At 56.5% G+C, this 16,802-nt stretch overlaps 1 protein-coding gene across 5 annotated transcripts; it reads right to left on the reverse strand.

The window, feature by feature from the left end:
* Window positions 1-79: 79 nt before the first annotated feature.
* On the reverse strand, window positions 80-16,168 carry RPS6KL1 (ribosomal protein S6 kinase like 1). Of its 5 annotated transcripts, none has more exons than XM_033405797.2 (12): window positions 16,022-16,165; window positions 15,507-15,574; window positions 14,339-14,623; window positions 12,925-13,049; window positions 11,853-11,945; window positions 6,124-6,171; window positions 5,597-5,729; window positions 4,195-4,782; window positions 3,658-3,747; window positions 3,409-3,491; window positions 1,922-2,017; window positions 80-1,654 (listed from the first exon to the last, which is right to left on the reverse strand). In XM_033405797.2, exons 3-12 carry the CDS (start codon window positions 14,472-14,474, stop codon window positions 1,544-1,546), a joined length of 1,503 nt encoding a protein of 500 aa, XP_033261688.1. In that variant the 5' UTR covers window positions 14,475-14,623; window positions 15,507-15,574; window positions 16,022-16,165; the 3' UTR covers window positions 80-1,543. The 5 variants fall into 5 exon arrangements, with proteins under 5 accessions (XP_033261688.1, XP_033261493.1, XP_004262292.2 ...); XM_033405602.2 differs by having other exon boundaries at window positions 14,882-15,574; XM_004262244.4 differs by lacking the exon at window positions 15,507-15,574 and having other exon boundaries at window positions 16,022-16,168.
* Between the last annotated feature and the right edge of the window lie 634 nt (window positions 16,169-16,802).

Below are 16,802 nucleotides of genomic sequence, written 5' to 3' on the forward strand. Positions count from 1 at the left end.
CTTGGTTATCGTGGAGCTTGCTCTGGAGGAACCCTCCCATCTCCCTATCCCCTCTCATTGCGTTAACGAGGCAAGGACACCAGAGGCAACAGCAGGCTTTATTGGAGTCGGGGTGGAGGGACATGGGCAAGCCCCAGGGAGAGCCAGGACCTTCCAAAGGCTGCACCTCCCACGTCCCCCGGACGCGTCCAGAGGGCCTGAGGAGCTTCGCGCCATGCCCACAACAGGTCCCCAGCCCCAGATTTAGAGCTGGGCCTTCACAGCCAGACTGGAGGGTGTTGTCAGAGGCGCCACCTGGTGGTGCCGGAGACGCAGGCGGGAAGGAGTTGGTGGAGATCTGTGGAAGTTTGTCTTAGATGCCACACCCCAGTGACAGGGTGAGTCCTGAGAGGAAGGAGGCCCCCAAATCTGGGGAGGGAATTGTCTTTGGGGATAACTACTTACCCCAGTTCTTCCGAGACCAGAAACATTTTGCTTCCGGCTAAAAGCTTGGGCCATCATCCCATGTGTTTTGTGGTTTCATTTCAAAAGGATATGAAGTCACAGTGGGCAGTGGATTGAGTGGACCCTCAAGACTAAAATGCAAAATGGTAAACAGGACGAACGTCCGAGAAGGGAGTCCTAGTGGGTACAACTTTTCTTCAAGTGGCTTCAGCCTGGAGACTGAATGGCGATCTCCCCTCAGACCCATGGGGCAGGTTTTCCTTTCTCTCCACATGGGTGGGCTAGCCGGGGAAGGGAGCTCTTTGTTTCCAAAATTTCTCTAAGTGGCAGAGCTGTGCCTTCCTCTCTCCCCCCATTCCTCTTTATCCTTATTTTCCTCCCCTCCTTTCCTTTTGCTCTCCAAAGTCGGTAATCACAAGATAAGGGGCATGGTCAGGAGGGGGGAATGGGTTGTCCTGTCCCATTCCCTCACCCCACCCCATGCCCACTACAGACTTCTTCCCTGCTTCCCCAGCCTCCCGACCCCCTGCAAAAGTAGCCTCTGGTGGAAGAGGCCCACTAGTTGCGTGGTTAAGATGACCAGCCAGGGCAGCCCTGGTTTGGGACCACTAAGCCGGTGGACTAGTATCCTGAGGTGAGTCTCCAGAGACATCCCGAGTGGGGCACATGGCAGATAATGAGTCACAAAATTTCACGGCTCAGCAGGTGGTCAGTAGCTCAGAGCTAATGCAAAGGAAGGCACCTTTTAACATGGTAGGTCCAAGTTCAAGTCCAGGGTGTGCACTCAGCAGGTGACTGTTGACTGATGGGTGGAGGGGTTCAAGCTGCCTAACAGGCTGAGATCTCTCTCTCCCTCCCGCTCAGCACCATCTAGGAAGGGTTTCTCCAGCACGTGGCTGGGGGACTCCGTAGGCCCTTCCTGGTCAGTGAAGAGACTTCTGAGGCCCAAGGGAGGGGCCCGACCAGGAAAGGCAAGCTGCCTTTCATTCTTTGCCCGAGGGCCGCTGATTAGAATGGCCAGCTCTGGGTGGCAGGCAAAGAGAAGAGAGGAGATCCAGACCAGTCCAGCTGCTTCCACTGCCTACTCCACCCCCTCCGGTTACCCCACCAGTTTGCTCCACTGGATGGTGCTGAAAAAGGGGTGGGACTTGAGTTTGTTGACACCGCCTCCTCCAGCGCCCAGGCGCCCGGCGGGCTCAAACGTCAGCAGCTGTGGAGAAAGGCCCAGTCAGCACTGGGCAGGCCTTCCCAACCCCGTTGCTCCCAGCCAGCCCGGCCCACAGAACCCCCAGTGTTACCCTGGGAGACATTGGTGTTTGGCCACCAACATATAGAAATTTGTTGTCCCCATTAACCTCCTGCACCCACATCAGACACCTAATACGCTGGGCGGCTTGTTCACACACAGGGCTCTGTCCTCCCTTCTGTCCACCCTCAGGCCAAAGAAGCTGCCTGCTCCGGGCCGGCCACACCTCACCTCAGTCAGCAGGGAGGCTGCGGGGCGACTGAGCCACTCGGGCAGCTGGAGCTGGGTGTGGGGTTGGATTCCTGAGGGGTGGCTCTGGGACAGCGCCTGGGAAGACACACGGGGGCGACCCCAGGAGGGTCTGTACACTCCAGTGGCGGCCAGGTTTTATCTTTTTCCCCCTGTGTCACATCTCATGGGGATGGTGATGCTGCTGCTTGTTGCCTCTTGCTTTGGATCTACTGCATGTCAGGCTGCGGAAGATGCCTGAGACCCATTATCCGTAATTTCCACAACAACCTTCAGAGTAAGTATTACTACCCCCATTTTAAAGACAAGAAGCAGGCTCAGAGAGGTCAAGGGATTTGTGCTGAGTTCAGGGTTTGAACCCAGGTCCCTCTGGCTCCAAGCTTGCTAGAAACATCGGTCTTGGGTTGCAGTCAGGGCAGGCACTCTATCAGGAATAGCACTGAAACTTGTCTCCTTACAGAAAAAAAATTTCCATGGGCGACTCATTTGACATGGCGTCCTACTGCCAGGGCCAAGGCAGGGCTGTGGTGAGGGAAGAAGGTAGGACCTCTCTGTGCTCCAGAAGGGTGCAGCTGCGGGGAGCAGAGAGGTCTGTCTGGAGGTCAGGAAGAGAGGCAAGAAGCGACCAGGAGGAAGGCCAGAAGCCCTGATCTGGAGACGTGGTGGGAGGCCAAGAGGAGAGAGCCACTCTGTGGGGCTGTGTGCAGCCAGGACTCTCAAAGGCCCTGGCTACAGGACCAAACCAGGAGGGAGCCAGGAGGGACCAGTCAGATCTGGACTTCTGGTCACACTGCATCCACTTGGGGCATTTCCTGCTCAAATGCAGTTTGGCCTCTCCCTGCTGCCCGACCTAACCAGCCCCAGGTGTGGCGTTGAGCTCACGAGGGAGGATGGAGGGCGGAGGTCATCATCCTGAGCAAGGGTACTTGCCAGGGGAACTTTAAGCTCTGGGTTGACCCAGGCCAGACAGGGCAGCTGCCAGCCTGGGATGAAGGAGGCCCTCTCTCTGGTCGTCCAGCCAAAGTCTGGGGGTTATAGCTCTGAAGGGTGTGGATGCGGGGAGTGAGCAGCGGGGAGAGGAGGCTTGGGGGATGATCCGGTGGCCTTCTAAGTAAAAGGGCTGTGTCAAACTCCACCCTCCCTCCAGATCCAGGCCCGGACGCTCTCTTCCAGAAACCTTCCCTGATCATCCCGACTCAACTCTCACTGAGTTGACAGTCCCTAGCTATAGCCACTCATCTGGCAGCGGTGCGAAGTGTGGCCATGGCCTGGGTGGGAGTGGCTTCCACGGTCTCTCATGGTCTTGGCGGTGGAGGCGGGAGCTGTGCTGGCAGAACACTGGGCCCAACGGCCAGGTCTCCGGGAACCAGACAGGCTCTGCCCCAACACCGACTGGCTGGACTAACCCCAGCCCCTCCTACATTCAGTGACACCCACGAGGCCCTACACCCTGCCCACACACCGCTCACCGTTCCCGTCAGCAGTTCATACAGCAGAGACCCAAAGCTCCACCAGTCGCAGGCTTCGGTCAGCTCAGAAATCCCACCCACCTCTGTGGGAACAAGAACATACGTGTCTCAGTCTCGCCTGCCCAAGGAGGCGTGTCTCCCCTCCACTCACCCTACCCAGGTGCCCCAGGTCCCTCCATCATCCTCAGTCCCATGGCTCAACCCACATAAAGACACCCAAGGGCTACCCCCTACCCCTTCCCGTCTTGCCTGGGGCGCTGTAGAGTTTGTCCAAAGCCTCCCTGCAGCACTGGGGCTCCACCTCTGACCACTGGCCGAAATACGTGAGCCGGATGTGGCCTTGTCATGCAGTGCATGCAGGGAGGAATAAAAGGGGACAAAAATTGCTATTAGTCATCTTGGAGCTGCAGGCGTGACGCAGGGGACTCCAGCGCTTCTCCCAACAGCCACAAGGCAGCGGCCAGCGGCTGCGCTGGGCAGAAGCTCCCTAAGGGCCCGCCCCCCCCAACGCCGAGGCCCCGAAACAACCTGGTCTTCACAGGAGCCTTGCCCTGAGCTCATCGAGGGAAAGGGTTTGTTTCCCAAGCTCAACCCTGACCAACCAGGCTCAGCAGAGTCCTTCCTGAAAAGGCCGGGGAGGGGAGGCAAGGGAAGAAGCAGATAACCTCTGCATCCACTTGACTTTGGGGAAATTTCCTTCTCTGTCTTGAGGCTTCGGGGGCCTCCCGCCGGAGGGTGGGGTAGGGTGAGGGCCCACTCTTCTCCCCCTGGGCCCAGGGCTCCTACCTGCCTGGTCCAGGAGCAGGTTCCGGGGATTGAGGTCCCGGCACAGCACCCCCTGCTCGTGCAGCGCCTCCAGGGCCACCAGCATCTCGGCTGCCCACTGCCTCACCTGCTCCTCCCTCACACTCCAGGCGGCTCCACCGGTTGAGGGGCGGCTCCGACCTCTGCCTCGGCCACAGCCCCCCAGCACCCGGCCGGCCCCTGCACGAACCCAAGGGAGCCCGCAAGGGGGCCCCGGATCAGAGCTCTGGCCGGGCCCCCGCCTGGCTTGGTGGTGCAGGTGGCCACCTGGGGCCTTTGGAAGGTCCCAGGAGCAGGAAGGGCCGGTCCCGGCTGAGAGTTCACCTTCAGCCTCTCTCTGGGGTCTGATGGCTGCAGCCCCCCCGGCCGGGGTAAGGCTCTGAGAAGTCCGGGGAGGCTCCAGGGGGATTCGGTCCTGCAGGCAGGGGTGGCCAGGTGGGAAGCGAGCTGGGGTCTGGAGACTGAGTCGGGAGTAGAGCTGAGCCTTCATCCTCTCCAGGCCGGAGCCAGACCTAGTCCCAGACTGTTGGAGGCACGGCTGGGAGAGCAGGTGGGACCACAGAGTGCCTCCTGGGCCGTGCAGAGGGTGCAGCAAGCATGGGGACAGGAGTAAAAGAGCGTGGGGCCCAGGTCCCTCTCCCACTCCCGCCACCCCCCACCCCCCGTCTTGGGCACGGACCCTTTGCCTTCCAGGTCCTCACCTCTGCTCCCTCCCCTCCCTCAGCCTAGGATGCCCTCTCCCCTCCTCTCCACCCACCTAAAGTGGCCCCAGCCTCACAACCTGGCACAAAATAGGTGCTTAACCCCTAAGGAGATGTAAATTATTCTTAATGTCCTTGGTCTAGGTGGTGGGTTCGCCAGTGTTCAATGTATTATAATTTTTTTTAAGGGAGAAAAGTGTAATGAAGCTTAAGTAAGTAAAATAAAAACAAGGCCAGGCACGGACCTGCGACGACTGTATATCATGACCCAGAGAGGTGTACCTCATTTAAAAAAAAGTCATAAAAAAAAAAAAAAAAAAAGTCATAGCTGATCAATAAATATCTGCTACGTGACCCAGTTCCTGTCCTTACAGCTTCAGCACCATCACCCCACGGGGCCACTCTGAGGGGTGGGCACAGACTAGGAAAGTGAAAAGAGCCAAGACTGGAGGAGAGGGTGACAAAGGGGACATCTGCATAAATGCCCTCTCACCCGCCCAAGATGTGAACATCCTCCCAGGACGTCCCCTGCCCCCCTGGCACCACACAGAAGCCCCCAGCAGCCATCATCCTCCAGGAAGGCTGGGTCCCCTGGTCTGTGCTGGGCATCTGGGCTCGGCAGTTTAAGAGGATGAGACAGGACGACATCCCAAAGGCCTGAGGAGCTGACAGGGCCCCCTCACCTTGCACATGCTCCAGGTGCAGGAAGATGGAGTCCTCGCTCACAAAATACCGCAGCAGCTTGGTCATGTAGGGGACGCCGTGTGGGATGATGGTCAGCCGCTCCCGGCTCACCGCGTGGCACCTGGACAGGCTCTGGGGAGGGAGCAGAGCAGGCAGATCAGCTGGGGACTGGCCAGAGGCTGCTCTGCTCTTCAGGGGCAACCAGACGAAGGGTGGGAGCCACCCTGGAGAGCAGCTGCCTGCCCCCAGTTCCTAACCTGACCCTCAACCCTCTTTACACCCTGGAAGGCAGGCCCTCCCATCTCTGGTCCAAGGATGAGGCAATGTGTGTGTGCGTGTGCACACGTGCACATTTCTGGGAGGCGGGGTGCATGCTGGGGGCAGAACAAACAGCTGTTGAATTGGAGGGAGTGTGGGTTTCCCATACGGCTTCTGGGTAGAGGTTCCCCAGGGGGTAGGGGTTTCCAAGAGCTCTGAGAAAGTCCAAAGGGGAATGCAGAACGGCAGGGGGTTGGGCGGCACCTGCCTTCACCACGAAGGTCCCTCCAGTCGCTGGGTCCTGGACCAGCTGCACCTGCCGAGGTCCAGGTGGCACTAGTCAAGTCACATGCTAGTTCCCGGGATTCCATGGCCCCAGCCCCAGCCTCCCAGGGTCCTCCACCAAGGCTGGGCTGGGAGGCCAGGCTTTGGTAGTGCAGAGTGTACCCCCCACCGCCAAACTGACATCGAACCTGTCCTGCTCATCCACCCTTGTTAGATCTGCAGGTCTTAGCTCAGGTACCACCTCCTCCAGGAAGCCTTCCCAACCCTCACGTTAGGCTGGGGCTCCTACTCTGTCTCCAGTGCTCTCTGGGCTCACCCTATCACACTGTGCCTAATTTCCTGTCTCCCCGCTGGGCTGTGAGCTCCGAGAGGGCAGGGACCACATGGCCAGCTCTGTACTCCCAGAGGCCTGCATAGGACAGGGAGGTAGTCGGTGCTTCCCGCATGCATGCTGAGTGGTCCATCCTGTACGGTCCGAGGGTGTCATGGCTAGAAGGGACCTCAGAGCCAGTCACCTTCTCTGATCTCTTATGTTACAGGTGAAGAAGCCAAGGCTCTGAGAATGTGGCCCCAGTGGTGCCCGAGACCTTGTGGTCTTGCCATGCTCCTTCAGGTCTCATCCCCTGCCCCCAGCCCCTTCTCTTAAATGGTCTTTCTTTCTGGAGGCTATCTTTGGAGGGCAGTCCACTCCTCCTGTTGGTTTTGCTTGGAGGCAGTGGTCTGCCAATTGCTGGGCAGAGCCTTGTTTGGAGTTGGGCCCTAGACTCATCTCCATGGTGGGCAGGGGTGGACCCCAGCCATAGGAGAGGACACGTCAGGGGAGGAAAGCGGAAGATTCGGCCCAGATGAGGGGCATGTGGGGGGCAAGGCCAGCACCCTGGTGTTGTGACTTCTTAGCCGTCAGCCTGCCCTGCACACGTTCCCCGTAGTGGCACATGGGAACCAGGCCCTGAGGCCAGGCCACTGGACAGTGACGAAGGCTGCAGCCTAGGATTGGGGTTCAGATCTTGGGTGAGTGAATTGATTTTCTCATCTACCAAACAGGAATTACAAATGCCCACCCTCCCTTATCACTGGTTTGTTGAGGCCACCAATGGGAAGGCCCTTGGAGAATGTAAAGGCAGTGGGAATGTCAGTTACATTTGCCAAGTCACATGGCCTCTGTGAACCTTGGCCTTCTTCACTGCAAAATGGGTCATAGCAGTACCTCCTTCAGAAGGCCATTAGGAGGATTCTATTCAAGCGAGCAACTCAAGTACAGCAGCAGCCTGTGCCTGCCACATAACATGCTCTCAATAGTCTATAGTGACGATTATTAATATCATCACAGGGAAACCCCACACTGGCTAAACAGCATTTACTCTGCACTAAGGGCTTTATCTAGGTCATTTAGTTTCATTCTCCAGCCCTACCAGGTGAGCATTACTAGTGACTCATTTTACTGATGAAGAAATTGAGGTTCAGAGAGGTTACGTTGCCTACGGTCCCCCTGCTAAAAAGTAGTAGAGCCAAGATGTGAATCCAGACAGGCTGATCCCGGAGCCCTGGAGACATAACTGCAAATAAGGGCACAACCAGGTGACCTGGTGCATGCCTTCCCCTCTGGGCCTCAGTTTCCCCATCGTCAGTGAGATGAAGGTGGTGGACTCTGAGCACAGGGGCAGCAGGCGTGAGGCATCCCTTCTGACCACTAGAGGTCTCTCCTCCAACAGCCAGAGATGGAGTCCAGCCTAGTCCCCGCTCTTTGGCCAAATTTACGCAAAGCTTGAAAAAGAAAGAAAGAGAACTCTGGGGTCATTTAGGATAATACAGTTTCCCACAAGTGCTGACACCCCGGATAATTCCCTACTGCCACTTGCCAAGTGGGATTCCCCTCCACCTTGTCTTGTCTTGGGCAAGTCTTCTCGTTTACAAAAAAACAGCAGTGAAGGTCGTGGAGGCCAGAAATAAAACTTGATCAGTACATTGAAACAAGTGTGTTAAAAAAGAGAAGAAAAAATATATATATACACACACATCTATCAAGAAAGAAATAGACCAAACCATTAACAGTGATTATCTCGGAATTAGATAGGATGGTGGGGAATTTTTTTTTCTTTTCTGTTCTAAACTCCTTTCTCTTTCATGGTATTTCAAAAGGGGGCATTTTCCCATTAAACCAAGCAAATTAAAAAAATCCCCTTCCTCTTTTGCTCTGTGCTATAGAGCACTAGTTTGTCCCTTGACCTCTATGAACCTCAGTTACATTCTCTGTAAGACAATGATTAAAATGCAGCACTGTCCAGGGACTTCCCTGGTGGTCCAGTGAGTAAGAAAGACTCGGCACTCCCAATGCAGGGGGCCTGGGTTCGATCCCTGGTTGGGGAACTAGATCCCACATGCATGCCACAACTAAGAGTCCGCATGCCACAACTAAAAGGTCGCACATGCCACAACTAAGAAGTCCACGTGCCGCAACTAAGACCTGGCACAGCCAAAATAAATAAATACATAAATACCTTTAAAAAAATGCAGCACTGTCCAGTAGGACTTTCTGCCATGATGGAAATATTATATATCTGCACTGTCCATTAGAAGCCATTAGCCACATGTGGCTATCAAGCCCTTGAAAGGTGGCTGGTGCCACTGAGAAATAGAATATTTAATTTTAATTAATTTTAATGAATTAAAATAGTCTTACGTGGCTGGTGACTACTGTATCGGACTGCACAGGTTTATAACCCTTTTCCTCCCCAGGGTGACCGAGCGGGTTTAATGCGACAGCTTGGCAAACTAGAATGGGCCTTACGAATGTCAGGTGAGTATTGCTATCGGGAAGGCGGAAGGCAGTTCTGGTGAAGGGTGCCTGCCTTCATCTTTTTAAAAAGGGAAATCTCGGGCTTCCCTGGTGGCGCAGTGGTTAAGAATCCGCCTGCCAACGCAACGGACACGGGTTTGAGCCCTGGTCCGGGAAGCTCCCACATGCCGCGGAGCAACTAAGCCTGTGAGCCACAACTACTGAGCCTGAGCTCTAGAGCCTTCGAGCCACAGCTACTGAAGCCCGCGCACCTAGAGCCTGTGCTCAGCAACACGAGAAGCCACCGCAATGAGAAGCCCGTGCACAGCAACAAAGACCAAATGCAGCCATAAATAAATAATAAAAAATAAAAAGGGAAATCTCTTTTTTAAAAATGAAACCCACTGAGTTCTCGGGATTCAGGGACAGTGAAAGCTTTGGTGAAACACATTAACACTTTCTTTTAAAATGTCCACAGTATCAAGGCCAGGAGGACTCCTCCTGGAGCAAACAAATCCAGAAGTTTCAAGCAGGTTCTCAAGCACTAAGGTCCACAGGGGCTGGGCATGTGAGCCAATGGGCAGGATGAGAAAGGGGCCGACGGAGGGCAGGTGCCCCATTAAATCGGGCAGCCCGTCCTCTGCTCCGGCTGACATGAATGTGAGGCAGCATTTCCAGAGCTTCTGATTTCTCAGGATAAGTAGGAAATCTGGACTTCTCTACGAAACCTGCCAATTTTTAAATGCTGATAACTAACAATAATTCAAAAAACACCCCTGTGTTTGAGCCAAAAACACGGAAGTGACTTGGCTGGTCTGCTCTTTCTTCCCCTCCCTGACTCAGGGCCTGGCTCCGGGACAAAGCTCAGCAAATAGGCAGCATTGTGTCCCAAGCCCCCCAGGCTCCCCAAGAGCAGACCCTGGCTCTCCTGGCCTGCTGCCTGCCTAGTCCTTGATCCACCCTCCTTGCTCTTCCCTGCCACCCCCTACCCCTGCCAGTATCTCTTCGGTCCCGAGGGACCCCCGCTCCCCAGCCCCTTTAACCCTCACAATGGGGTGTTTCTGGGGGCACTCAAGGCTTCCTGAGCCAGGCCCTCTGCTCCCCCTGAGTCTGCGAGCTGCTGCAGGCTGGTACTGCCCTCCCACCTGCCTGCCCAGATCTGCCTGGGCAGAGCTGTGGTATGGAATGTGGTGATACTCATCCAGGCCTGGCTGCAGGGACCTGGGCCCAGTGGCCCCAACACCTCTCCTAATTTGAGGAGATTGGTGTTCCTGGCTTGGGAATGACTCAGAAAACGGAAGCAGGATTTTAGGAGGGAGGTGGAGTAAGTAAATTGAGTGCCCAAGAAAGTATATAAAAAGAAAGAAAAGAGGGCACTCTCAAGACAGAATGGCTGGGCTTGGCCTGAATTTCTAATGCCCATATGCACAGGCCTCAGTATATGGGATTCCAAAAATGCTTTGCACATGTGTGTCCGGGGTTAAATTCAAATTCGGGGAATACTGTCACAGACCTCCCTCTTGGAGATTCACTGTGTACATCTGCATCCTAAAAGCTTGAAACTTCCTATACTTAAAAAACGGAAGTAATGTAACTTTAACTCACTGTTTCCAAAACTTATTTGACCCAGAACCCCTCTCTCCAAAACACCACTGGTTCGGTGGGATCCCACACGGGGAAACAGTGGTGGCTGTCACCTCCTCCGCCTGCCCGGGGAAGCGGCCAAGCCACGTGGACTCGCGCAATGGGAGGGAAGGGCTGGGCAGATGGAAGCTGCTGGGCCTTGGCTGACAGACTGGGGCCTGTTCCAGGGACCTGGGAGCAGCAGCTGGAGCAAGGCTGGGATGGGAAGCCTGCTCGCCACACACTCTCGTCATTCGCCTTCACGGCCACCAAACTTGTATCAAATGCTTTAGCGTGTGCTAGGCCTTTCCCCCGAATCATTTCACTTTAGTTCCCACATCACGCTGGGTGGGGCGGGGGTGGGTGGGAGGATCCTTACCTCCACTTCCAGATGAGGAAACCAGCGCCCAGACAGGGAAAGGAGCTCGTCTGTGGCCACGCGGTGCCAGCCCGGCCAGCACTTCACCCTCGGCATGTCGGGGAGCACACACCGGTCCCCTTTTCTCTGCGGGCTCCCAGACCCGTCCAAATCCCCCATGAGTGTTTTAAATTACAGGTGCCTGGGCTCAACCCTAGAAATTCTGACTCAGTGGGTTTGGGATGGGGCCCGGGCATCTGTATTTTTAGGAAGCTCCCCGAGGGGATTCTGATAAACAGCCAGTTTGAGGAAAAAAACGCTTTAGCAAATATTCAGGTATCCCTGGGCTGGGGCGGAGAGCGATCCAATATTGGCTCAAATCTCATTTGACCCAACTTGTCTGTCCTTCTGAAGAGTGTCCCAGGTTCAGGTTTGGCTGTCAGCTCCTATCTTCCTGTCTGCCCTGAATTAAGGGAAAAGATCCCAGATGGGGTCAGGATGGGGGGTGGCCGGAGGAGCCAGGAGAGAAAGGGCAGAGCTGCCAAGGCCCTGGACAAGGCACCAGCCCACTTCGACCATCCGCAGAACGGGTTTCTGGAGATAAGCGCACTCCCACCACAGGAACCTCTGGGCTGTGCTAGGTGGGGAGACTCCTGGCCGCAGCCCTGGCGAAGTGGAATTGGGGCAGGCAGGCAGGGCAGCGCGGGCTGGCTGGGGGCCCCGGAGGGAGTGGCTTTCTGCGTCTGAGCTGGCGGGCTGTGGAGAGGAGCTGCGCGCCTCTGCTTTTTCCTCACATTTTCCTTTCCAGAGCTGACTGGTGTGGGCTGGGGTGGAGGAAGGGTGCGGGACCGCCACAGCCATCTCCTCCCCTTGGACCCTCTGACCCCTTTCCAACACCTGCCCCTCCCAATTATACGCAACACCTCCTCCCACACCTCGGGCGGTGCTCACTCACCTTCTCGATGACCGCAACCACCTTGCAGCCCCTCAGCTGCTCTAGGGCAGAGCTCAGTGTGCGGATGGGCCGCAGCCTCAGGCTGCTAAAACCCTGCAGAGGCAGGAGAGAGCCACGTAGCGGCCTCAGGGTGAGTCCTACTCAGCCACAGCCTTCTCAGCAGGCAGTGGGCAGGGCCCCGGCTGCCAGGAGAGCAGTGGCCACAGAGGGCAGGACCAGGGTACAGGCAGGGCCCACCTCACAGGGACAGACTGAGCAGAGAAGCTGGCCTTGGTCCAGGGTGGCCAGGCCACCCTCTCAGCTCGGTCCCCACCTAGCCCTCCTCCCAGACACAGGGAGTTCTCAGGGCTTCAGAAACCCCCTCTCAGAAGCCTCATCCACAGGAGGCAGATACGCCCAGGGAGGGGGGAAGTAACCTGGGAACATGTGCATCTCGGGGAACACGCCTCGAAGACCAAGGCATGTGGCCCAGGCACCTGCTTTGGGGGAAGCAGCTTACAAGGTGCAGCAAGCCTAGAAGGGGTGTGCACGTGCACACCTGTGGGCTTGAGAAGTGTGCGTGCATCTTCAACCCTTTCTGAGTGCCCACTGGGTCAAGAAAAGCCGTATGGGGAGAGGACTTCTGCACATTTATATATGCACATATTCATGTGTGTGTATATGCACGTGGGTATTTGTGTCTGCTCCGAATACTCACTGCAGCCCAGCCAAACACAGAGAGATCTGGGAGCCTGAGTGTGCGCATAGGTGAGCACGTGTATGGGCCATGCGTGAGGGTAGGGAGGGGTGTGTGTGTGTGTGTGTGTGTGTGTGTGTGTGTGTACTCTGTGGGGGCGTAAGACTGGGCTGGAGATGATTCACTAAGCGTTTGCAAATCAATGAATTATGGAGAGTGTGGGATAGAGAGGAAGCCAGGAGCGGGGAGGAGGGCAGCTCTGGCACACACACCAGCCGAACTGTGCTCTCCACCGTCTGCCTGCCGCCCCGATGGCGGGCGACAGCTCCTTGGCCTGTGGGGTGAGGGCCTCAGCTCTCTCCCCTCAGAGCCCTCAGGCCTTTGGGGTCTCCTTACCGTGCCAGGGCTGGCTCCACTGCCCAGCGTCCTCTGCAGGTGGCAATTAAAGATCTCCTCCGCCCGCCGCAGGTACTTGGTAATTTTCAGCTTTACAGCCTCACATCTCTCCTTGTTGGGGTCGACTGTGGGGAGGAGGGGTCCTGTCCTTGGGAGGACGCTGGGGTTTGGGCTCCCACTGCCCGCCCTCTGCCCTCCAGAGGAGGTAGTGCCTATTTCTGATGCTGCTCAGTGGATTCTGACCCCACCTCTGTCCTTGGGTCCTCCTCTGGATGGGAGACCAGCAGGGGAGGAGGAGGAGGGATGGTGGCAGGAGAGGTTGGGAACCACAGTCGCCACTCAGCCTACAGCACTTTACAGTTGGCACCTACTACCTCGCTGGCCACCATCACACCCTGGGAAGGGACACAGTGTGGACTTCCATGTCCGTTTTTCAGAGTAGGAGACAGAAGCCCCCAGAGAGCACACGTTCTATCTATCTCTGATGCCCAGTGTGAAAGAGGCCAGAATGGGGATCAGGACGGGAGGGTAAAGGAAGTCACTGGACAGGCACGAAGCCCAGGTGTTGAAAGGTCTCATCGGAGGGAGGGTAGGAAGCGTGAATTGGGGCCTGACTCCTACCCCCAGCCTGGCCACCAAGGCCCTCAGGGGTCTCCAAGTGGCCTCAGGGCCAGCCTCTCCCCCTACTTGGAAATGCCTTCCTTTTCCCTGAACAGGCCTCCCCTCTCACCTCCAGGCCTGTGCGGTTCTCCCTCTGGAGCCCCACCCAGCCCTTCAGCTGGACAACATGCCCACCATTCTTCGGTACTCAGATTAGGGTTCTGACTTCTAGAAAACGCCCTATGCCAGCCTAATCTGGCCTCAGTTTCCCTCTTCCCTCCCTTCAGTTCCTCTTCATTGTTCTTGCCACCTGGGACTATAATAGTCCATCATCAACTCATCAATCTCCCCCCATTAGAATGCAAGCCTCCCGAGGGCAGGACCCCAGCCCAGCTCCAGGGGCGGGCAAGCTGAGTGAGCTAAGCGCACAGCCTCTGGAGCCCACACTGTTCAAACCCCAGCTTTGCCACTTGACAGCTGTGGGGTCTCAAGCAAGCTAGTTAACTGCCCTGTGCCTCAGTTTCCTCATCTGGAAAACAGGAATAAAAATCATTCTTATATATTTGGAAGTACATGCAAGAACATATACAGTGGTTTGTATTACTGTGAATGGGAAATGAGTTGATACAAGTAAAGCCCTTAGACCAGCGCCTGGTGTATAGGAACCGTTCGATAAATGAGAACTGTTATTACTGTCCTTTGCAGAGGCCCTGCAGGGCCCACACAGAGAGCCCTGCTCGCCCAGCTCAGATGGACAGATGGCGGGATGAGCCCTTCACCACCGGCCTCCGTCCCTGCCCAGCCCCAGCCTCACCATTTACGCCTCGGAGCAGAACGTCCACGCCATTCTGGTAGTGGCTGAAGGCTGCCTCATACTCCTCACTGACATCACGCTCCAGGGCCAGCCGGATCTGTGTGGCTGCATCCACAAGGTAGTCGCGCTTGGTCATGTCAGATGCCCCTGGAGTGACCCGGTTGCGAATCTGCTCCCGGTACACTAGGGCCTGGGACCGCACTCATGAGCAGGGCTCGGGGTCCAGGCCAGGGCCAGGGGGACACTCATGGGCCACCAGGCTCATGGCTGCCCTGGAGCAGGGACCTGGAATGAGCAGAGGCATTAGGGAGAATCCTGCTGGGAGTAACACCCCATCTGCACCCTGGTTTCCTCCACTGAGTATTGGGAAGACTAATGCTCACGTCCAAGGCCTGGAGGGATCAGAGCTAATGTGGGTAATATCCCTCACTGAGCCAGACCTTTCCTAAGTGGTGGTAATAACAGAATAAGAACATGCTTTGGGCTCTGGGTCTTTTGTTTTCAATTCAAATTCAGTTCATCAAGTATTTCTTGAGCACTTACTATGTGTTGAGCACTGGAGAGAGCTGAGGATATGCCTGCAAAGGGCCTCTATACACATTAAACATGGAGGTCACACACTCTGAGGCTGGAGCCAGGGCCCGGGGCCCAAAGGCCATTCCTTATACTGTTCCCTCCATCCTGCCTGTTCTCCCCTCCCTGGTCCTCCCATGGGAATCTCATTTATCCTTCAAGGTTCGGCTCCATGGTACCTCCTCGAACAGAATGGATTGCCCCTGCTTTAGTTCATTTCCCTAGGTCCTGAGGTCAGTGTGGCCAGGGAGTGAGGACCCCCAAGAAGCCAGGCAGAGAGCCGGGCACAGGGCTTGGCCTTAAAGTCTGCGGGCAAATGAGATGACTGAGTGGCAGATTCAGTGCCACTCTGGGTGGAGTTAGAGGAATGAGGTCAGAGCCCAACCAGCCCTAGGGAGGGGATGCCTCTGGCCTCCTGGCTCTGTCTCTGAGAAGGTCAGGAGGCCACGTGGCCTCCAAGGACCGTACAGCAGCTCCTCCCTGAGCAGTGTGCGATACAAGTGGCCAAAGGGATAAGCGCAGTGTCTTCAGGAAAGGAAAGGGCTCAGAGAGAGGCCAGCAGAGCTGCCTTTGCCCCTCACTGCAGCCTCTGCACCTTCGCTCCCTCAGGCCCCACTGGGAAGGAGCAGGGCCCAAATTGCCAACTCCAGGTCATTTCTGCCTCTGTGGAGAGAGGGAGGAGAGAACAGGATGGGGAGTGGGGCGGGGAGGAAAACCCACATCGTGAAGCCAGCGGGGAGCTGAACTCTGGCCAGGATGAGGCCAGGAGGTGGAGGGAGGGGGGAAGGGAAGCCGCACCCTCCCCACTCGGCCTAGTCACCAGGGACATGCCGCGCTGAGTCCCGTGCTCTGAGGCACCAAGGCCGACAGGGCGGGCTGCTCTGTGTCAGGGCCCGGTTTCCGGGACCACCCGCCGGGCCGGGTCCCTCCGGGCAGAACCGCATAGCCGCGCCTGGACCCAGAAAGCGTCGCGTCCAACCTGCGAGTCCCCGGTACGCAAGGTGCACCGCCCCTCGGGGGTCGCCGAGGAAGGCGGGCTGGGGGAGTGAGAAGAGGGGGCATCCTCTCCTAGGGGAGGGGGATGGAGGAGGAGCCGGGCAAACACCGTACCTGCCCGAGCCAGGAGCTCGGTCCGCGTGGCCAGACCCAGCCCGGCCGCCACTGCCCCTTCGCCCCCGCGGGGGACCTTGCACCGTGGGCGGCTGCTTTCAGCCCTCCACCCAGGTGCAGGGGTCTGGTCGGATGCAGCTCGGTCATTGGTTGCAGATGAGCTCATCCTCTATCCGTTAGAATAAACCACCAATCAGCGCCCGGCTCGACTTCTGCGGGGCCCTTAAAGCAGAAGCGCCCGCAAAACGGAGCGCTGGGGGAGGGGCAGGGGGGCGGGGAAGGGATTGGGGTGGGGGTAAAAACTGCGAAAAGAGGAGGTCCAGAATCTCACAGGGATGCGGAAGGAGTTGCTTCAGAAATCTAGGCCGACTAAAAGCACACATGCAGCTTCCAGGACTTTTCTCATCCATTACTTCATTCATTTATTCAACTATTTAAATATTATGTATTGAGAGACTACTATGTGGGAGGAGCTAGATGCCAAGATACCGCGACGAAGGGGACAGTCTCTGCTCATGTCTTCATGGGGTTTACAGTCTAGGGAGGGTTACAGGGATTAAAGAATTAAAGAATGCAGTTGATATTTCATTCCAGTTGTGATCAGAGTTGCAAGAGAGAAGCACCACAGGGGCCATGAGGCAGCAAGGGGAGTGACCTAGTCTGGGGGTGAGAAGACTTTCGGGAGGGGGTGATATCTGAACTGGGCACACAGACCTCACCTGCACCCTAATGCTGCCCGGACTCACACTATTCTTCCCTAGTGCACTTGCTCTCTTCTAGA

The sequence above is a fragment of the Orcinus orca genome, chromosome 2, assembly GCF_937001465.1.
Source record: "Orcinus orca chromosome 2, mOrcOrc1.1, whole genome shotgun sequence".
Classification (NCBI taxonomy): Eukaryota; Metazoa; Chordata; class Mammalia; order Artiodactyla; family Delphinidae; genus Orcinus; species Orcinus orca.